This window comes from Protopterus annectens, chromosome 1.part2 (genome assembly GCF_019279795.1).
Source record: "Protopterus annectens isolate FY-2018-M chromosome 1.part2, PAN1.0, whole genome shotgun sequence".
Classification (NCBI taxonomy): Eukaryota; Metazoa; Chordata; order Ceratodontiformes; family Protopteridae; genus Protopterus; species Protopterus annectens.
Genome location: NC_056727.1, coordinates 207,513,629 through 207,533,312, shown reverse-complemented (window position 1 = coordinate 207,533,312; position 19,684 = coordinate 207,513,629). Strand labels below are relative to the sequence as shown.

The 19,684-nt window shown below is 40.0% G+C and overlaps 1 protein-coding gene across 1 annotated transcript in view; it reads left to right on the top strand.

The window, feature by feature from the left end:
- The window catches only part of LOC122788613 (WD repeat containing planar cell polarity effector), a 2,136,001-nt gene that overhangs the window by 74,097 nt on the left and 2,042,220 nt on the right, over nt 1-19,684 (top strand). Inside the window, exons 2-3 of the mRNA XM_044055516.1 lie at nt 3,282-3,326; nt 4,783-4,833. Coding sequence (XP_043911451.1) covers nt 3,282-3,326; nt 4,783-4,833 — 96 coding nt within the window. The remainder of the gene's footprint in view (nt 1-3,281; nt 3,327-4,782; nt 4,834-19,684) is intronic.

The following is a 19,684-nucleotide window of genomic DNA, read 5'->3' as shown; positions in this document are numbered from 1 at the left end:
CTTTGTGCCTTTAGACTCATCAGATATGAAGCACCAAGCTTGGAAGGACTTACTCCTAGCAGCAGTCATCACCACATTGAGAAGGATAATTGCACACTCCCCACTGTCTAAAAGAAAAACAGTTGCCTATATAAATTGTCACCACCTGCAAGTTGGCACACAGGACAGCTGCACTTTCTACCCAACCTGTGCTATGGCTGTAGATAGTTGAATTGTATGCCTTATATGTGAATGACGACTACATCTGTTTCCATCCATCTGTGCTTCCATAATGGCTATGTAATATACAAGCATACACCCTTTTTATCTGACATAATTTTCTAATTTCTGCATAAACCACCTCATTATGTCCTTTAAGGAACAGTCAACACAAGGTTTTAACACAAAGTGAAAAAGGCTTCACCCTCTGGCCAAAAAAACTTAGTTATTTGGTTATTTTATGAATAAAACTAAAGATCGGGTCATTAGAGGGGACAGCACTTAATCAATGCCATCATATTGTCCCTGGTACCATACATTGTTAGTAGCCTGTGGCTAAAATCTATCAAAATAAGTAGTCCATTGCATGATCATCTCTAAGAAGGGTTATATTCCCTGTCAGTGTATGCTGTGGACACTGTACTAAGGCTACAGCTGATGCGCAAGCCTCTTTGGGGCATATGCAGAAGTGGCCTTCGGAAACTAGACATGTTTTTTCTTACATTGCTTGTTGGACATAGCAATATACGGACTGATAAAACATTAACTGTTGGACATCAGACCAGCACTGCCGCCATGTCTTACAGAGATTTTCAGAAATCCACTACTATTGTCAGAGTTCTACTTTCCTCTACTTATTCCATATGGTACTATTGGACCTCTGCAGAGGTTATACTGCTGTGGACATTTTGGGCATAAGACTGAAACATTAGTCACTTTTAGTATTCTGTTTGCGATGTGTGTTGTCCAAAGCAGCCTGCACCCTCCAGACTTCTTCATTAAAGCAATTGAGCCATTCTTAAAGATTTTTTTCTTGAATGTAGTAGTAATGTCAAACTCCAGCTTATGTATGTTTGGCGCAAATAGCCTGTGGCGCTGCATTTAGGGAGAAGACAAAACCTTTTTATGGTATGATCAAAACAGTACTGTCATTCGTCTTAATTCTACATCATTATCAGAAACATTCCTTATTTTGTATCTTACAAAATCCCTTTCTACACTCTTCTGTATTGAAAGAGTCAATCTTACATCTCATGTTTATTGTTAAGAAGCTTTTTTTTAGTAAATATCCATGTTAAGTAATGCTGAATCATAATAATTCATCAAGGAATGTTTTGGTGTACTGAAAAAATGTAACCATGTTGTGAGCTTCGTAGGCAAAGTTTATTAGCAAGTATTGCACATTTTGCCCATTTGTTTCACATTGTGAGAAGCAGCATCCCACATTTTGGAAATGTAAGGTTGAGAGCTATGAGTGGTGTGTGTACAGAAATTCTTTCAAAATTTTATGGCAGGAAGTTATCCTCATTCTGTAGGTACAGTTCCTTCTTCTGACCTTATTAGATAAGAACCTCCATGGCTAAGTTAGACAGTGGAAGAAGATACAAATCAGAAAGATTTCTACAAATGACAAATTTACAATTATGTTACAACTTAAATATTACTAAAAAAACTATACATTTATATAATAATTTTAATACATTCACTACAGAATGCAGCATCTTTTGTTGCTGAAATATGATAGTTATGTGACAGTAAAAAATTCATTTTTTTATTAAAGTTTTATATTAAATGGATTGCAATGTTTGAAACAATATTAATTCCTGTCTCAGTGATAAGGGTTTATCTTTTAACAGTTCTACCACATTTTAAAAATGTAATAAAAGTTGTAGGGCATGCATTCAGACATTTTCAAGAGACTCACTATTTTATATGCTATGTGGGAGTAGCAATGGTGATGGACAGGTTGACAGACGAGATCAGACAGGAGTCCCCGTGGACTATGATGTTTGCAGATGACATTGTGATTTGTAGTGAGAGTAGGGAACAGGTGGAGGAGACCCTGGAGAGCTGGAGATATGCTCTAGAGATAAGAGGAATGAAGGTCAGCAGGACTAAGACAGAATATATGTGTGTGAATGAGAGGGAGGAGAGGGAGGATAGAGGAATGGTGAGGATGCAAGGAGTAGAGGTGGCGAAGGTGGATGAGTTTAAATACTTGGGGTCAATAGTTCTGAGTAAAGGTGAGTGTGGAAGAGAGGTGAAGAAGAGAGTACAGGCTGGATGGAGTGGGTGGAGAAGAGTGTCAGGAGTGATTTGTGACAGACGAGTACCTGTAAGAGTGAAAGGGAAGGTCTTCAAGAGGGTAGTGAGATCAGCTATGTTATATGGGTTGGAGACAGTGGCACTGACAAAAAGGCAGGAGTCAGAGCTGGATGTGCCAGAGTTAAAGATCTTAAGATTTGCACTGGGTGTGACAAGGGCAGACAGGATTAGGAATCAGTATATTAGAGGGTCAGCCCAGTTTGGAAGGTTTGGAGACAAAACCAGAGATGCAAGATTACGTTGGTTTGGACATGTGCTGAGGAGGAATGCTGAGTATATTGGGAAAAAGATGCTAAGGATGAAGCTACCAGGTAACAGGAAAAGAGGAAGGCCTAAGATAAGGTTTATGGATGTGGTGAGAAAGGACATGCAAGTGGTTGGTGTGACAGAGCAAGATGCAGAGGACAGGAAGAAATGGAAACAGATGATCCACTGTGGCAACCCCTAATGGGAACAGCCGAAAGAAGATGATGATGTGGGAGTAGCAAGGACTTGGCAGATTTTAAACTATTTTTGTGTATTGTCAAATACACACTGAAAAGTATGATGTTTTCATATGTTAATACAAAAAATATATTAAAATTTGTTTTAGTCGTATAAAAGTCAAATAATCATTTCTACCATAAGTGTTCATTGAGAATTAAAGTGTACTTTGAATAGGTAGACGTATTTAGCATCGAGCCCCATTCCTCATAATGTTTTTGGAATATATTGTAATTCTCAAGTAATACCATGTTATTTTATTTATTAACCACATATAGATTGCTATATGTAACTGCTTGTGACAATTCTGATATATATTTTGTGATAGGGGATCAGCCTTTTAAATATCTATACCCTGTTCATCTTCAAATTCCTCTTTTTCAAAAATTATATTTCTGTTTTTAACTTGTGGAAAGTCAGTATTATTATATGCTTTGCAGAACATTCAGTTCATTCACTTGAATTCCGTTTTTTGTTTTTTTTTTTGCAAACAGACACAGACATTGGAACTCATCAGTACTATGATAAAGGAGAAACAGGTAAATAAACAACCTTCTGAATATCTGAAACTAGAATTGTTATAATAACATTTATAACTTACATCTTAAAGCTACGAACAGTATATTTTGTTGTCCTTATGTTTAAATATAAGTTGATTTAGTACTGTGCTACATTAACACATTTCTCTCCATATTCAGTAAACTGTAATTGGTTAATGTCTGTTTGCCATTATGTGCTCTGTGAATTTTAACTAAAGTTGTTTTCTTATGGCCTTGGCATTTACAAATTTTTCTTCTGCAATTAATAAAAAAGTATACTGGTGTAGAGTGAGAATACAAAAAGTGGAAGATAATGTTACTGGAACTTTCCCTCTAGGATTTAGCACTAAATGTCATAAGGATTTAAAATATATAACATATTAATATATTTTCTGCTTGATTAGGGCATATGATTTTTTTATTATTATATATGTCTGTACATAAATAACAAAACGTCTACTTTGGTATTTCAGACCAAGAATCATTAACTTTTAGTGCTGGATATACTGCCCCTGAAGAGGGCATCCCTGTCACATGGAACAAGTTATCTGCTATCTGAAATCCCCACCTGCTTCTTTTTTTCAGAGAGAATAATCAAGTTATTTTATCTGATTAATTCTGTTAATCCTGGAAGTATCTTGTGCGGCCTGGAGCTCTGTCCAGCTAAGGTTACTTCCTGTTTAAGGGTAGGTTAAAGTGAAGGTCTGTGTGGTGTAGGCACCCTTTGTACATAGTGTGGTAGGAGTAGATTGTCCCTGCTTGCTGCTGATGACAGACTGGCTTGACTTTTGTTCTGAATTCAGTTTCGGCTTACTGTCAGATGACACTGGGAGCTCAGTATTAATGATCCACCTGCTGAGGTTGTATAGCCTCCTTTTTAAGTACCAGACTGAGAATCTCTCATTAGAAACTTTGTAAATTCTGAGAGAAAAAAGCTTCAGTTTTGGTTAGAGACATGTTTCCCACCTCCAGACTGTTTTCATACTGAATGTGTATTTGTTAACTCTCTCTGCTATAGAAAAATATGCTGCAACACATAACTGCTCCATGTGTTCTGTGTATTTTGTTTTTAGGCTGCATTAAAGCAGAAGTGAATAAGCAGAAATGTTACATGTGCATTTTATGTGCATGCTATGTAGACTAGCATGGAGATGGGATTGTCCTATTGTTTTTAGCACTGTGGGTTTATAAGAAATTATCATTACCAGTTTTCAGTATGTTACCTCATTTAGAATCATATAACCCTATACAGCAACACTGGTTTGGTTTCATTCTGAAAGTATATTTGAAATTGTAGTAATTTTAGAGAATTATGCAGGTTGTCTTTTAGCTGTGACCTTTGTTTTTAAGGTCGCAGTTTTCTCAGGAAGAAGCACTGTGATGTGAACTGTGTTAGTGCAGTAGGCACAATCTTTCATTTATATGATCCTTAATTGCTTACTTATATACTTTTCAGCATCAGCCACCAACTACAGTTATTTTGAAGAGAAGCAGCAATTGGTTGAATGTAAGTTGAGGCTTTTTTCTTTCTGTTCTGACTAAAGTGCATTCCATTTCAATTGATGGTGCCTTTTGTAATACTACCCTTAATAAGAAAAGCAGCTTGTGCCAGAGAATGATCAAGCAGGTTCAGTGCCAAAGACAGTGAATAACAGGATCTCTTAATATAAAAGCTTCAAAGTTCCACAAACACATGCCATGGTCTCATGTACCATTGAAGCAATTTGTCTGCACTTCACTGATTTTATGTTCTATAATGCATGCATAAAAAATACACAGCAATTATACCTCTATTGCAGACTTCCCCGGAACTGTTTTGAAAACTGTATACCTGTGGAGAGGTAAGGTTACCACTATTAGGAACATTCATGCATTTTCAATTTATTTCATTGTCACTGTCACTACTTGAGATGGACAGTCCTCTGTTGCTGAAAGTTCTCAAGGTTTCCTCACTGTCTGTTGTTATGATCATGTTTTGTATTTCTTTTTGTTCTTATTTATAGTTTTTTGAAGCCATGTTTGTTTTGGGGTAGTATGCTTGAGTATTCCTGAATTATAGAATTGTTAGTATTTATTTTCACTTGTTACCAGTTATTTATTCCCCTTAGAAACACACTTCCCTTTTGCTAATATAGGAGTTTATCATGTAAGATAAAATGTATACAGAGGCTAATATGTTTCTTTGTATGCCTTCATGTTTATTTTTGCCTGTTTGCTTGTTTGTCTTTTATTTGTAGACCAGGATGACCAGCTTGGCATTGCAAAACCTCAGCTATGACCTAAGTAGAAAAGCTGTACTTTTTCAAATAAATCAATAAAGATGCAGTATACTTCAGTAAAGTATCAATTTTCATAGATTAGTTTCAGTGTATACATAAGATACTGTTTGTATGTAGTGGCATGTTCATTTATCACTGCTGCAGAAATCTTAACTATATACGTTGTATCCTGCACAGTATGCAACAATTGGCCAGCTTCCAGAGCTTAAGGGCACCTTCCGCAGTCTTTGGCAAGAAAGCTGTGAAGGGCTTGGCAACCAAATCATTGATTTTCTTAAGTTCTGATTGAGCTGCCAATGGTTTGGATGTGTGACATGTGCCCTTAATCTCTGGAAGCTGGCCAGCTGTTATATCCTATGCAGGATATAACCTATATAGCTAAAGCTACTTACAGCTGTGATCATTCCAGCCTCTGCTATTACTTACACAACTGTGCTTTCCTTAGAAACACAGACCATATAATATTTTCGGCAGTAGTTTCAGATGGTAAATTGTGGAATATGAAAAGATTATGCCATAATATTTGCCACATCACTTAAATCTGTTAGATTCTGCAAACGTGCAAGATGAACATGTAGACAAAAATGTCATTGTGCATGAATTCCAGCTACAAAAAGTTTGGCTTGAGTACAGTTGTGGTTGTTTTTAACTGATCTGCAGATTAAAAAAACTTACATGTGCACTAATGCTCATTGTGCAGAAACTGCTAAATAAATGTTTCTCCCATTGAAATAGGTCTTGCAACTTTGATTGCTGTTGAAAAAAGGCCTTTAAACTTGCGTTTTCCCTACACAGATGCCGCTAAGTGCAATCTGCAAACCTTAACCTCGGTGGCATCAGGGTAGGGAAAACGTGAAGTGAATCCATTGACTTTAGTGGACACAGCAGTGTACATGTGTGCAGTCTTGTCCATTAAAGTCTTTGGTTATAGCTTTCACTATCCACAAAGTGACATCAATAGTGTATAACCTAAATTTATTTTGGCCATGGTTTTAATAAAAAACTTACAAAGCTTGTCATTCAGATATAGTGTAAATGAGTAATGAGTGTCAGCAAGGAAATGCATTAGCATTACTTAACTTACAGAATTCTGTGAAGTGATATCGAAGTTCGGCATATTACTTTAACATCTAGTTCCCAAAAGGGCAGGCCTACTTTTGTAGCTAGAGTGCTGCAACATAGAATTGAGCAGTGTTTATTATAGCAGCATAAGGTTTAAATAAGAGAAATAGAAAGGTTCATAATGATAGGGAATAATTATCAAGCTGAGAAAGGCAGTGCAGCTTTAATTTCCTGGTTCAGCAAGTAGATCTGTGATAAGGAGGTCCATCCTCATCAACCAATTAGGACTAGAGGCAGCGGGATCTAGGCACCGCAACATTTGAAAGTTTTCAAAGTTAGTGGCTCCTCCCTCTTATCCATAAAGCTGTGCAAACAAGTATTCTTTCAGGATCTATTTCGCCGTCTGTGTAAATACCTTCATGTCAGAAATAGTCCTAGGCTGCTTTGGAAATCTTCTCAATATTTGACTAAAACAACTTGTAATTTTCTTATCTTTTCTATGTCCATTGGTCACTCACCTCTCATTTTTGTACTGCAAGGTCCAGGTCACTATTTTCCGTATCTCTATATGCTTTTCTGACTCTGAGTGATAGTCTTTTCTCTTTACATTTTCTGTGCTTGCTATTTATTATGTGCTGTAGTTCCTATGGCACAGGGTTTGATACCCTCAGCCCTCATTTGCATGCTGTATGACCTTGAGCAAGTCATTTAACCAGACATTTCTCCCAGGTCCTCCTTGAAAAGGGACTGTCTGTCTAGTGGGCCTCGCTGGTTAACAAATGGAAATGTTTGCCTGTTTTCACTGTTTATCTTTAGTTGTTGTTAGTCCAGGTAGATGATTTGCTGTCACTTTTCAGTAGTTTTCTCCTGCCATTGTACTTTTCTGTTTTTTTTTTTCTTTTTTTTCCCTGTAATTTGTGTTATCATATTTGATATACAATTTACGTGATTTTATAGTGGAAGAAAAATTATGTAGGGAAGTTCAGATGGAAGAAAATTCCACCTCAAGACAGGTATGTTCTTTGTGTCTATTGTTTGAAAGAAGATGACTGATGAAGAACTTGACATCTGTGAATTCTTTAATTATGCTGCTATAAATGAAAGGGGAAAAAACCTACATTTTGACAAAATATATACCTATCTCTGCACCCACTCCCACTGTGGCTTTTACTTCAAGCTTTCTCTTGAGTTTCACCATGGTGTCATCCTCCTGTAACATTGGGGTAAATAGAGGCTATTACTTGTCAAAAGTTTCTGCTGCACCCACTCAACATTGCTTGTAAGGTACTGTGCATAGTGTCCTCATGTGATGCCACTGTTGGACTTGCCAGCACGGATGCTGATATTGATTGATGTTTTGGCATCAGCTTTAAACTCTGCTTCAGGACCACAGCCCTTATTGTTTATTTCCTCAACAGCAACCTTGCTGTTGGCATTAATTGATGCCATTAGAGTCGGTGAGGATCATTTAACCTTGAGGCTTGTAGTCTAATCTTTTGATGCCAATGCCGGCCTTGATTCTGCCAGAGCAATTGCTGCCATTGCTGGGGCTGGCCTTTCAGCCCTTCTTTGTAGATGATTTCAGCACTGACCTCTGCGTACTGTTGTTTCAGGCTTTTATGGCTGAGGTTATTCTTTTGAGATCAGTCTCAGTGTTGATTTTTTTCATTCCTGATGTTGTCCTAAGGGGCTTTTGCCTCAGTGCATGGTTCATCTTGTCAGTCCAGGAGATGCTGTTAGTGTTAATCTTGATGCCATAAATGCAAGCTTACCTGCATTTGCCTTCCTTGACACCTGTTCTTAGTTTAGCATTTACCAGAGACATACTTTTGTTTGGCATCTTGGCCACTCACTATCTGCCTGACCAGGACATAAGGATTGATAGGGCATTGTGGGATGACTTTTGCATATCAGAACATGACCAGTATTCCTTTTTCTTCTTTCTGTGACCCATCACTTCTGAAGAATGGCAAAAAGAGTAAATGTAAGAGGAAGTACATGAGATGCCTCTCCATGAGAATGATGTAGTTGATCCCCCACCATCCCGCAGATGACGCCAGATTTGGGGAATTTTGGAGATACTTAGGCAGATGGGGGGGGGGGATTTTTGTTGACTCCACTTCCTTCCCTCAGAGCATCTTACAAAAGGCCTCTGTTCCTCCAACTTACTTTTTAGGTTGTCCCCCACATTGAAAAGGTGGCATAGCTAGTGGTTTAAGCAATACAGAAAACAAAATTACTGTTGTGGCATCTGTTACAGAGAGGCCAGCAAGATCCCCTGGTCCCTAGAGAACTGGAACTGCTACGTGCAGAGATCCCAGATAAACTGTCATTAAAATGGTTGCCCCAGTGAAGGATCCTACAACATAAAGTCTGGCTGTCTAACTACTTGACAAGGTGCCTCTTGTGATGGACAGAATCAAAGTGGATTTGCATGTTGTCTACTTTTTTTTTCCAAGGGCCATAAACTACTACTCTCATGTGCTGCCCTTCCAGAGAGAGGTGGCTGATGAAATAAAACTGTCACTGGAGGGTTGCTAGATGAGGGTTTAACGTTTAAATTGCAGTCCCACGTGGCAGCCATGTCCTCTATATCCAATCTCACTGTGATCTAGTCAATAATATTGAGGATAGTGCAATAAGAGCAGCAGGTTCTAGTTGAGCTGGACACTGCTATGTCCGGCTGCATCTGACAGATATCATTGAGCATAACAAGGTGATCCTTATGAATACCCTTTTTAATGGGTCAGTGCTCTTTGGCCCAGCAGCTAAAATTGAACTAGAGAAAATGGATTAGGAGTAGAAGACTGTTACTGTTGCTGTGTTAAATTTCATATTCCTCAATGCTTGTTCTGTAGAAAACAGTGGAATCTACACTAACTTTAGTTATGGCAAGGCCAGCAAAGAAATAGTCAGAATTTTGAGAAACACTGATGAGGTCATGGCATTTTGCAGAATGATTTTCAAAAGCAATAATAATTGTATGAGCCATGATACTTCAATCCTTTTCTGGGAAACACCACTTTAATCCTTAAGGCCTTGACCAGCTGTTCCACTCTGGATGCAGGGTGTCAAGGTATAGCCAAACCTAATAGTGCCCAGCTACCCTGACAATGCGCAGTCTAATCTCAGCTGGAAATCTCCCAGTAATCTATTCCAGTCCTTAGGAATAACAGTAAACACCTCAAAGTCCCAGTCCGTGCCTATACAGACTTTTAGCATTCAACGGCTCTATGCCAGTCAATGTAATTTGCATCGCTTTTTTTACTTTCTGGCAGGTTCTTGTCTGTACAAAACATTGTAAAGCAAATCCTCCAAGTAAAAGCACTTCCTATGTCTCTTTGTTTCAAGACCTTGGACTTGCTGACATCTGTGATTTATATCATTTTGAGTGCCAGACTGTGTGAAAGCATTGCTGTTGACTTTTGAAATACACTATGGTAAGATGACTAATCTCATGCCTCAAAACCTGCAAAATGCACTTCATTTTGTGGCTGCACACAATGAACTATATTCTGGGCAGACCCTTTCTAAATTGTTTCCTGCCTGTGGATGCCAGTATGGATGCCTGTGCTTGGGTTGGGGGCTATTATCAAAGGCAGGCAGGTTCTGGAAGACAGGACATTCTTCCTCACTCTGTAGACATGTCAAGACTCCCTTCCCCTATTGCCATTCACACCATCTACAAGGCTTTTGTTGGATATCTGAACAGACGGTGAGGATCTCATAGGTTCATACGTTCATAAGAGGTTACTAGGCTTTTGGCCCTATTGACCAAGTTGTATGGTCTATTTTTGCAGTGCGAGTCTATGATCAGCAATGACTGCCCTTATCCAAGAGGGACATAGGTGATACCTCTGGGGTAAATTTATCGTCTCCCATCCAGTTGTCTAAGTTCCACTTAAATAGGGTCATTGAAGAGCTCTGTTTTACATGAATTGGGCGTTTGTTCCAGAGGAGTGGCAGTCTCTGGGAGACATATTTGTCCAGCGTGTCCTGTTAATGTCACAGGCTAAGATCCCTAGAGCGAGTGAGTCTTGTCTCATTTGACTTCCGGATGTGCAGCATTTCAATTAGGGCAGAGTCTGACACTGTTCTATAGACCAGGCACAAGTGACCTCTCATCAGCCTATAAGATAGAGAGTACAGTGACAGGGCTTTCTGTCTGTCAATGTAGGTCATGTGTTGAAGGCCCTGAATTTTCTTGGTGAGAATTCCCTGAGTTCTGTCCAGCTGCTACAGGTGTCTGGTGAGGTACATGCAGAAGGGAGCATTGTACTCTTATTAGTGGTCTGATGAGGGATGAGTACATGGGAGTTATAACATTCTTAGCTCTGGATGTGATGCCCTTACTTATGAGAAGTACAACGTAGAAGGCCTGCCTTAACACTGTGGACACATAGTGCTTGAAGTTAAGGTTGCTATCAACCTGTGTTCCCAAATCTGTCACCACAGGATTTGAGCTAAGGGGCGTACTGATAATATTGTAATTTGCAGGGACTTCCCCTTTGCCAAAAGGGATGATAACACATATTTTGAGTTTAGTTTAAGTCTGTGGCTTTGGCACCAATCATTTGTTTGTATAAGCCCTTTATGTAGTATGTCAGCATTGTTGGGGGACTCAGTGCACCCAGTTTGCAGTCATCGGTGAAATTGGTAGGGCACAGGCCATCTATTTTCTCCTGGACTTCTGAGAAATGGAGTCCAAACAGTAGGGGGTCCAACACAGATCCTTGTGGTACACCACTGGTAACTGGTCTGCTGCAAGAGATGGAATCCCCAACTTTGACTGTATGTGTTTTGTCTGTGAGCCACTTGGCTACCCATCTAGTGGCATATGGGTTAATTCCCAACTGGGTGAGTTTCTGAATAATGCCTAAGTGGGCAATTGTGTCAAAGGCCTTGGCTAAGTCAAGATAGGCTGTATGCACTATTTTGCCTTCATCCAGGGTTCATTCCTCTGCTAAGTGCTCATACTGATATTGAAATGGGCAATGTCTACAAACTGAACACTAATACCTTGTTACGTACCTGGTAGAGTCAGTTCATTAGAAGACTTCCTCAGTCATTGCCTACTGGTGCAACATGAGTGGTTTCTAAGCTAGTCTGTAATGTGGAAGCACTTCCATTAATGTTGGAAATCATGATGTGACCCGTTTGCCTGCCCAATCAATGTCAAAATACAGCCGCTTTTTTTTTTTCCTTTTTCATCCCTCTGAAGGACATTCCCAAGATATAGTTGTGCTGACATAGCTTTGGAACTCCTTTATACTTTTCACCATTTCCTTTGTTCATTCAGAAAAGCAAACTAAGTAATGTTAACGTATTCTCATAGTCCCATGATGCCCTTTGCAAGTTTGGTTTCTCTGCTATGGCCTCATCTTTTGGAAATGCTTCTACATCTTGAGACTCTCGAGAACCCTTCTGGCTCATCTGTCTGGCCACCTGATCTTCACTTCCTTCAGCTAATTGCATCCAGTTCTAGTGTGAGCTAGGGACCCTTCTTACCCAGACAAGATGATACAGCTCCTAACTTCTGCCCATAGACCAAACAGCAGCAGAACCTATAAATGTAACTTGATATATGTTTTCATATAAGCTGCTTCCAAAGTTTGGATCTATTTAACCTGCATGTGCCAGACACACTAGAATATGTGACACAGATTTTTTTTGAGTCTGCCTTGAGTTGCTCATTGATTAATGTCCATTTGGCAACTATTTCCAGTTTTCACCAGGGTGATATCTCACATTTGTGGCATCATTAATGTTTCCTTAGAGGTATCTTACTTTTGTATCCTCCAGTAAGGGATTCAGTTTCTCCTTGAGATTTGCAGTTCATTTTGGAAAAATTAACTATTCTCCATTTGAAGCAGCTGTTAAACTGCAGCTGAAATTTGTGTCTTGAAAAATGCTGTTTCTGACGGCCATCACTTCTAACAGAAGTTACAAGCCATGTGTGGCAATCCCCCATATTTGGCCATTCATAAGGATAGATTGTTCTTGAAAAATAACCCAAGGTTTCATTTAATCTAATCTTAACCAGCATATTAACTACAAATTTTCTTTCCAAATTATTCAAATACAGTAGAATATTTGTTGCACTGTATGGATGTGCAAAGTCAGCTCAGATTTCACTTGTGAAGAACTATATCTATCTGAAGACATTTTCATGTTGCTTATTTCATTTTTGAAAAAAGGGCTTCATAGTTTCTATAATCAGTATGTCAAACTGGTTGCCAGCCTGTACTAAATTCTTTTAGCAGAAATAAAATAAACACCTTTGCTTTCTGAGTTTAGAACACATTCAACCAATGTAGGGGCTTGCTATGCAGTATTTTTCAAAAATGCATCATTGAATGATATGTGTTGAATGGCTGCAATGGGCATCACTGAATAGTTTTGCAAGACACTGTAAGCTGAACATGAACACTTGTTGGTGCCACAATCATTAGGAGGAGTTGCCATAAGGAGTCCACCGAGGAACCTTTGGGATTCTTTCCTAGTGGCTGATGAATGTGGACTTTCTCTTCCCAGATATGAAAGTTATTTACTTTCCTTAATGTAAGATCTGGATAAGGAGGCCCATCCTTGTCAGCATATCCTCCCTCCTTCCTCATACATCATTTCAGACACAGCTAGGTGTTTCTTGTTATGTGCTTGTTTGTTGTCATATTGTGCCTTGGTGTAGGCTAACAAGAGATCTGGAGATTATTCCTGTTTGCAGAGCATTGTGGTTAAAGCACAAGTGGCAGTAGCTGGGAAAGTTTCAGATGCTGGGCTGCCTAAGTCCTGCCAGCCTTAGTCCTAGTGGTTGAGTTAGATGATCATACAGATCTAACGGTAAGGAAGTTAGTAATATATATTTTTTATAAATAATGACTAGTAGATGAAGTACAAATGGATGAGCTCTTCAAATATGATATTAGATTGTGTGACTCTGCATTTGCTGGTCCCCTAAAGCAGATAGTGTGACCTGATCAAAAATGTAACCTTGCATTTTCTCACTGGCCCGAAGAAAACAGTTCCTGACTTGAGGTAGACAGTACCCAAAGGTCCATTTCCCAGTTTTGATTTTAGAATTACGAACCTCTTGGAAATATCCTACAGATTTCATTTTCATACCCAGTATATACAAAGTTAATCTATTGCTGATGGGAGGAAGGATGTGTAAAAGAGAGGAGTTTGTTTGTAAACACTGATGGGGACAAATTTACTCTTTTGACCAATTCACCCACCTAAGATGGCATAGTATGTAACTGTGATGGTTCTATGTCTTACACCAGCAGAAAATGCAACATAGTGATAACCTGGGTCTGTTTTGTGCATTCAGTAGGAAGGCAGGTTGGTATGCAGAATGTCCTCCAAAATTTTAGGGGGAATAATTCACTTGTCTGGCAGTTGGCTCAGAGGTTAAGGTTGTGACCTATAGTTCCTGTGGTATAGGGTTTTTCTCCCCTTAACCATTGTTTGCTTACTGTGTGACCTTGTGCAAGTCACTTAATTAGACATTGCTTATGGGCTGCCCCCTGTAAAGGGACTCTGTGTTCAGTATGCCTACCTGGTTAACAAATAGGATTATTTCATTAATCCAGGCATCTGGAGTCAAGAAATATTTGTCCCAGTGTATTGTCTGTAGATGTTGGTTAGTTTTCTTTACATCTGCATTAGTTTATTGGTGGGATATTAAAACTGTTTTCATTCATTGCACTTGAGTATTTAGTATTCTCACCAAAGCATGTATCCACTGTTGATTGGCTTACACTAAAGTGTCTAAACTAAACTGGATGCTTACTTTGATGCTGGAAGATCAGAAGGTTTTGGATTTTGTTCCCACATCAGGTACTTAAGTTCCTTTTCCAGTACTGATAATGCAGAACAGAATGGTGGTGGTGTTGGTGCACTCATGCCTGTGCCATCTTTGAATGAGATATTAAACCAAGATCTCACCTGTGTAAATTGGTGGTAGTTCAAGTTGATGTAAAAGATGTCATGGTTCTTATATTAAAAAAAATGTAGGGGGTTTTATTAACTTATATCACAGCATTCAAGGAAAGCACAATATGCCTAGTCATAAAAAAGTTCAAATATATCACAGTATATACAAAAATGTAATAAAATGTTTACATCCATATACATTTACATAGCTAGACAATATTACTAATACAATTTAACTCAGCACTCACTGATTTTATCACAAGTAAAATTTTCCGTCTAATCACATTTTTCTGTGCCTTTTTGTTATAGAACATTTTTTGTCATCTTCCTATCCACAGAAACTACATACCTGTCAAAATGATGCTGTCTACCCTTTCTGCTCCTATATCTCAATTTCTTCCACAGTCATCATATATAATGTTCATGCCCACCATTTTTACCTGTTCAATCAAACCTCTGTTATAAACTGTCTCAATGCCCCTTAAGTGTATGACATTAAAAATGCTCTGCATCTTCTTCTATGTCGCATTTCTTTATACTACTCTTCCTGTCTTTATATACCTTATAATCTGATGTTGTTGATCTTCTTCCCATTCATCACTGATGGGTTTGGTTTCGAACCCTCGGAACAGAGTTGGCCTAACACCAAGCTCGAGCCAGACAAAAACTCTCGTGCTAAGCTTCTACCCATAGTGCTCTTCTCCCTTTTACCTCAGCGTAGCCATAAAGCCACATTTCAGCAGAGCTGTCAGCTTAGTGGAAAACTTTTGATATCTTTTTCAGGAGATTTTGTATTTTTCCTTTCTCTTGTATAACTTTCCAGCTAGATTTAGACCTTTTACTCCTGTGTCTACCCGTTTGGTAACCTTTTAAGGATCATTGGTGGTACAGCCTTTCTCCCTACCCTTGTGATATTTCTTGAATACCATCATTGGTATTTCTTCTGTCTCCCTTTTTAGTTAACTGGCTGTGTGTTTTTGATATATATTCCAATAGATGTAGTGCATATATAGATATCTTAAACACAGATCTAGTAGAGTTTTAATTTTTTCCTTTAGTCTTCTGTCTAGATTGTGGTGTGTAATTTTTCATGATGTCAGATAAAAAGGGCACATCGGGATTTACGCATCGTACTTCATGTAAGGATAAACTGCGTAACAGTGATTCCCATGATGACTGTGTTTATTGTTTGGGGGTGCCCCATCTTTCGGTGTAACCCCCCCCATGTGATTTGCCAAAGTTTCAGTCAGTGCACCTTGAATGAGCACAAAAACAAGCTGATTCTGAAGGGCCTACTTAAGTTGCCCTTTTCAGAGGCCCTTTCTGTGATGGAGGTCTCATTCCCTCTGAGTAAGTATAAGAAAAGGTCCCACTCTTTTCCCTCTTCACCATCGGATGACCAGGACAAATCTGTAAAGTCTAAAGTGACTAATCTATCTTTGGAGCGTAAGTCTGCCTCTTCGGCACCAACCCCATCTTCTCCAGCTGTGGCTGTTCCTATGTCAGTGCCAGCTTCTGCTTCGATACTGTCTCTGGGACCAACTATCAACCTTACAATGACTACTATGACTTTGGCACTGAGTGCCACTTCGGCAGAGTGCACACCTTCGATGCCTATCTCTGCAATTGCGACTGAGCCTTCTGTGTCGGCTCTGAGTGCCCCTTCGGCACTGTGAAGATAGGTAAAGGCTGCCAGCCTAGCTAGATAGAATTTTGTAGATAATTCTGTCATTTGTAAATATTAATATAAGCCACAGGCTTGTTCTCTTAAATGTGAAAAGACTGCATGGGATATTGAACTGCAAAAAATGTAACAACTATGCACTCTACTGTAAGAAAGTTAAGTCAAGCATGTCATGACTGTCTTTAATGTCAAAATTCAGAGCCTATATGTCTAGAGGGAGGCATCCTGCCTAATGTTTTAAGACCAGAGTTAATGGCTAGAATTTCCATGTATAAATATCCTTTATTGCTCGGTTTCTGACCAGGTGTAAAGAATGTAAATGTAGTTTCTGTTATCCTGGAAACACCAGAGAAGTGTGAAGAATGATTTCATGTGAAGCAGCTCTGTGTTATCAATTTAACGAGAGTGAATCAGAGAGCTCACAGCGTTTTGTCTTGAGAACATCCAACATCACCAGCACTGCTTTGCTCTATATATAAGTTATTTAGAACTGTGTTTTCTCTTAGAAATAGCTAGGAATTAGGAAGATTAGACTAAGTGTTTTTCTTTGATGTCAGAACTTTTCTACGGTATTATTTTAAGTATTTCTCTTTGCTCTCTGAACTCTTGACTAGCACTGTGTAGTAAGAAGCATTGTCTTGTGTTTTTATTATTAAATATTTTTAAACCTTTCAACTGTGGATGTTTTGTGTAGAGATAATGTAAGCTCTAAGAGTACATTGCATGTATAGAGTGATGATGTACCAAGTCACTCCAAATAAGTCTTGACTGTTAGGTCACACTTACCATTTGGATAATAATATTGCACAGTAATAATTGGACACCCTTTTAAGGGCCTTTGAGTAGCTGATAAATATTAGTGGATGGTGGCAGCTGGTACTACCTTTTAGACTGGGCAGAAAAGGGATACAGCTGGAGAACCTGTGCCAGCCTTCCCCAGGAGTGTCTGTGTGGTTGCATAAACTCTTATCTCAAAGTTTGTGTGTGTCAGCTACGTGGGCAGGGACATGAGGCACTGGCTGGACAGAGAGGGTGCTGGAGGTTTCAGCTTTGCCCACTAGGCTGAGATCTGGACCCTATAGCTGTGCCAGTGGGGAGTCTTATTGGGGACTTGGAGAGAAAGGGAGAAACCGTCCCCAGACTGACTGTGATCTCTGTGTGCTCTTAAGGGAAATTGTACTTTACTGTGTGCATATTTATTATCCTTTCACTATATGGACGCCCCTCACTGGTAGTAGTGGTGAAGATTGAGGCTTCTTGATTGCTTGGCTAGTGCACGGGCATCACAGGCACTGAGCCCTTTTGCGGTCCTAATAACTACGATTTTGACTCCACTTCTTCCATTCTCCAAAGTTGAGACATTACTTCCAGTATATTCCACACCACAGACCCAATACTCTCCATCTACAGACCCATTTCTAGGGCAGGTGTACAGTCCATTCCTAGAACGACCTGATTCCCTATCGGGAGTATCCACTAGATCCACCAGGAACCTTTTGAGCTTGATGTTGTGCATCTTATAGACCAACTGTTGACAGCCAGGGGGAAACCCACTCCTTCTAGGACCCATCCTCCTGCAGGACTTGGGTTGACTTCTCCACGGACTCCATCCTACTCTCCTCCTTTGACCATACCGGTTCCAAAGCCTTCTGCTCTGATGTCCTTTTCTGAACCCTCAGATAGGAGACCGGAGACCCATTTTGGATCTCAGCAATTTGAACAAGTCTGTTGTCCAAATGAAATTCCAGATGGTCATGGTTCAGTCCATTCTCCCTTTTCTAAGGGAAGGTGATTGGATGTGCCCGATCGATCACCGGGACACGTATTACCACATCAAAATGGACAAATGCTCCAGGAGTCTACTTCACTTCTGGCTAGGAGTCAATCACTACCAGTTTCGTGCCCTGCCATTTGGACTCTCTACAGCCCCCAGAGTGTTCACACAGTGCATGGCAGTGAGTACAGCTTACTTGAGACTGCAAGGATTCTGGGTGTTTCCATATTTGGAAGATTGGCTCTTTACTGCCCCCACCAAGCATCTTCTGGTAACAGCCCTGCAATACACTGTTTACCTGGCGAGAATTTTGGGGATAACGATAAACTGAGAGAAATCCAACCTTGCTCCAGTTCAGAACATAGAATTCATTAGAGAAGTCTTCGACACCCGTTCTTGTCTGGTGTCACTCCCAGCTCACAGACTTCAGAGACTGAGGCTCCAGCTCCGGGTTATACTCTGTCAAAACAAAGCCTCAGCAAGAGAGGTTCTTCAGGTTTTAGGATCCATGGCCTCTTACATACCAGTAGTGCCTCTTGTGAAACTGCATATGCGAATACTCCAATGGCTTCTACTGTCCCAGTGGTTTCTGAATTACACCCTCTATGCTTTCAAATTCAGATAACCGATACTTGCAAGCAGGACCTTCTTTGGTGGATGAGGCCAGACACAGAACTTTGGAACCGTCCATTCCAGCCCCCCAACCCATAGCTATTGTGACCACAGATGCTTCCCTGATAGGGTGGGAGGCCACTTCCAGGGAAAGACAGTCCAAGGCACATGGCCCACGGTGGAGGCCAAACTACATATCAGTGTTCTAGAACTGAGAGTGGTGCTGTTAGCGTTGCAAGCATTCCAACCTGTTCTCCCTTCTGGAATGATTGCAATTCAGTCAGACAACATGTCAGTAGTCTGGTATATCAACAATCAAGGAGGAACCAGATCCTATTCCCTGTGTCGAGCGGCCATGAGAATTTGGCAGTGGACAATAGCTTTCAACCACTTTGTGATAGCAGCACATATCCCGGGGACTTCCAATGTTATTGCAGACAAGTTGAGCAGATGTACTCTCATGTCTCACAAGTGGTCCCTCAATCCCGATGTAGCGGTAGAGATTTTCAGCCATTTGGGCCAGCCTTACTGTGACCTGTTTGCCTCCCCATCAAACAACAAATGCAGCAGCTATTTTGTCCTATTCCTCCCACAGGGGTAGTCCCTGAGGGATGCTCTGATCCACGATTGGCCCGCAAGACTGCTCTCTGCCTATCCCCCTATTCCTCTGATACCCAGTTCATAAAGAAAGCTATTCAGTTGAAGTGCAAAGTGATCCTCATAGCCCCCTTTTGGCCTCGACAAGTTTGGTTTCCCTTCCTTTGGCCTCATCTCTTATGTCAACCATGGATTCTGGACCCTCTTCCAGACCTGGTCTCTCACCCCCAAGGATTGAGTCACCTGAACCTATCCAGTCTCAAGCTAACAGCTTGGTTTCTCCACTTCCGCTAATCGCCAGGCAGGATGACCTTACCTCACCTGTTTATGACATTATTCTGGCCTCTCATAAACTATCCAGCAGAAGACTATATCTAGACAAATGGAAGAGGTTCTCTGTTTGCTCTAAGGAAAA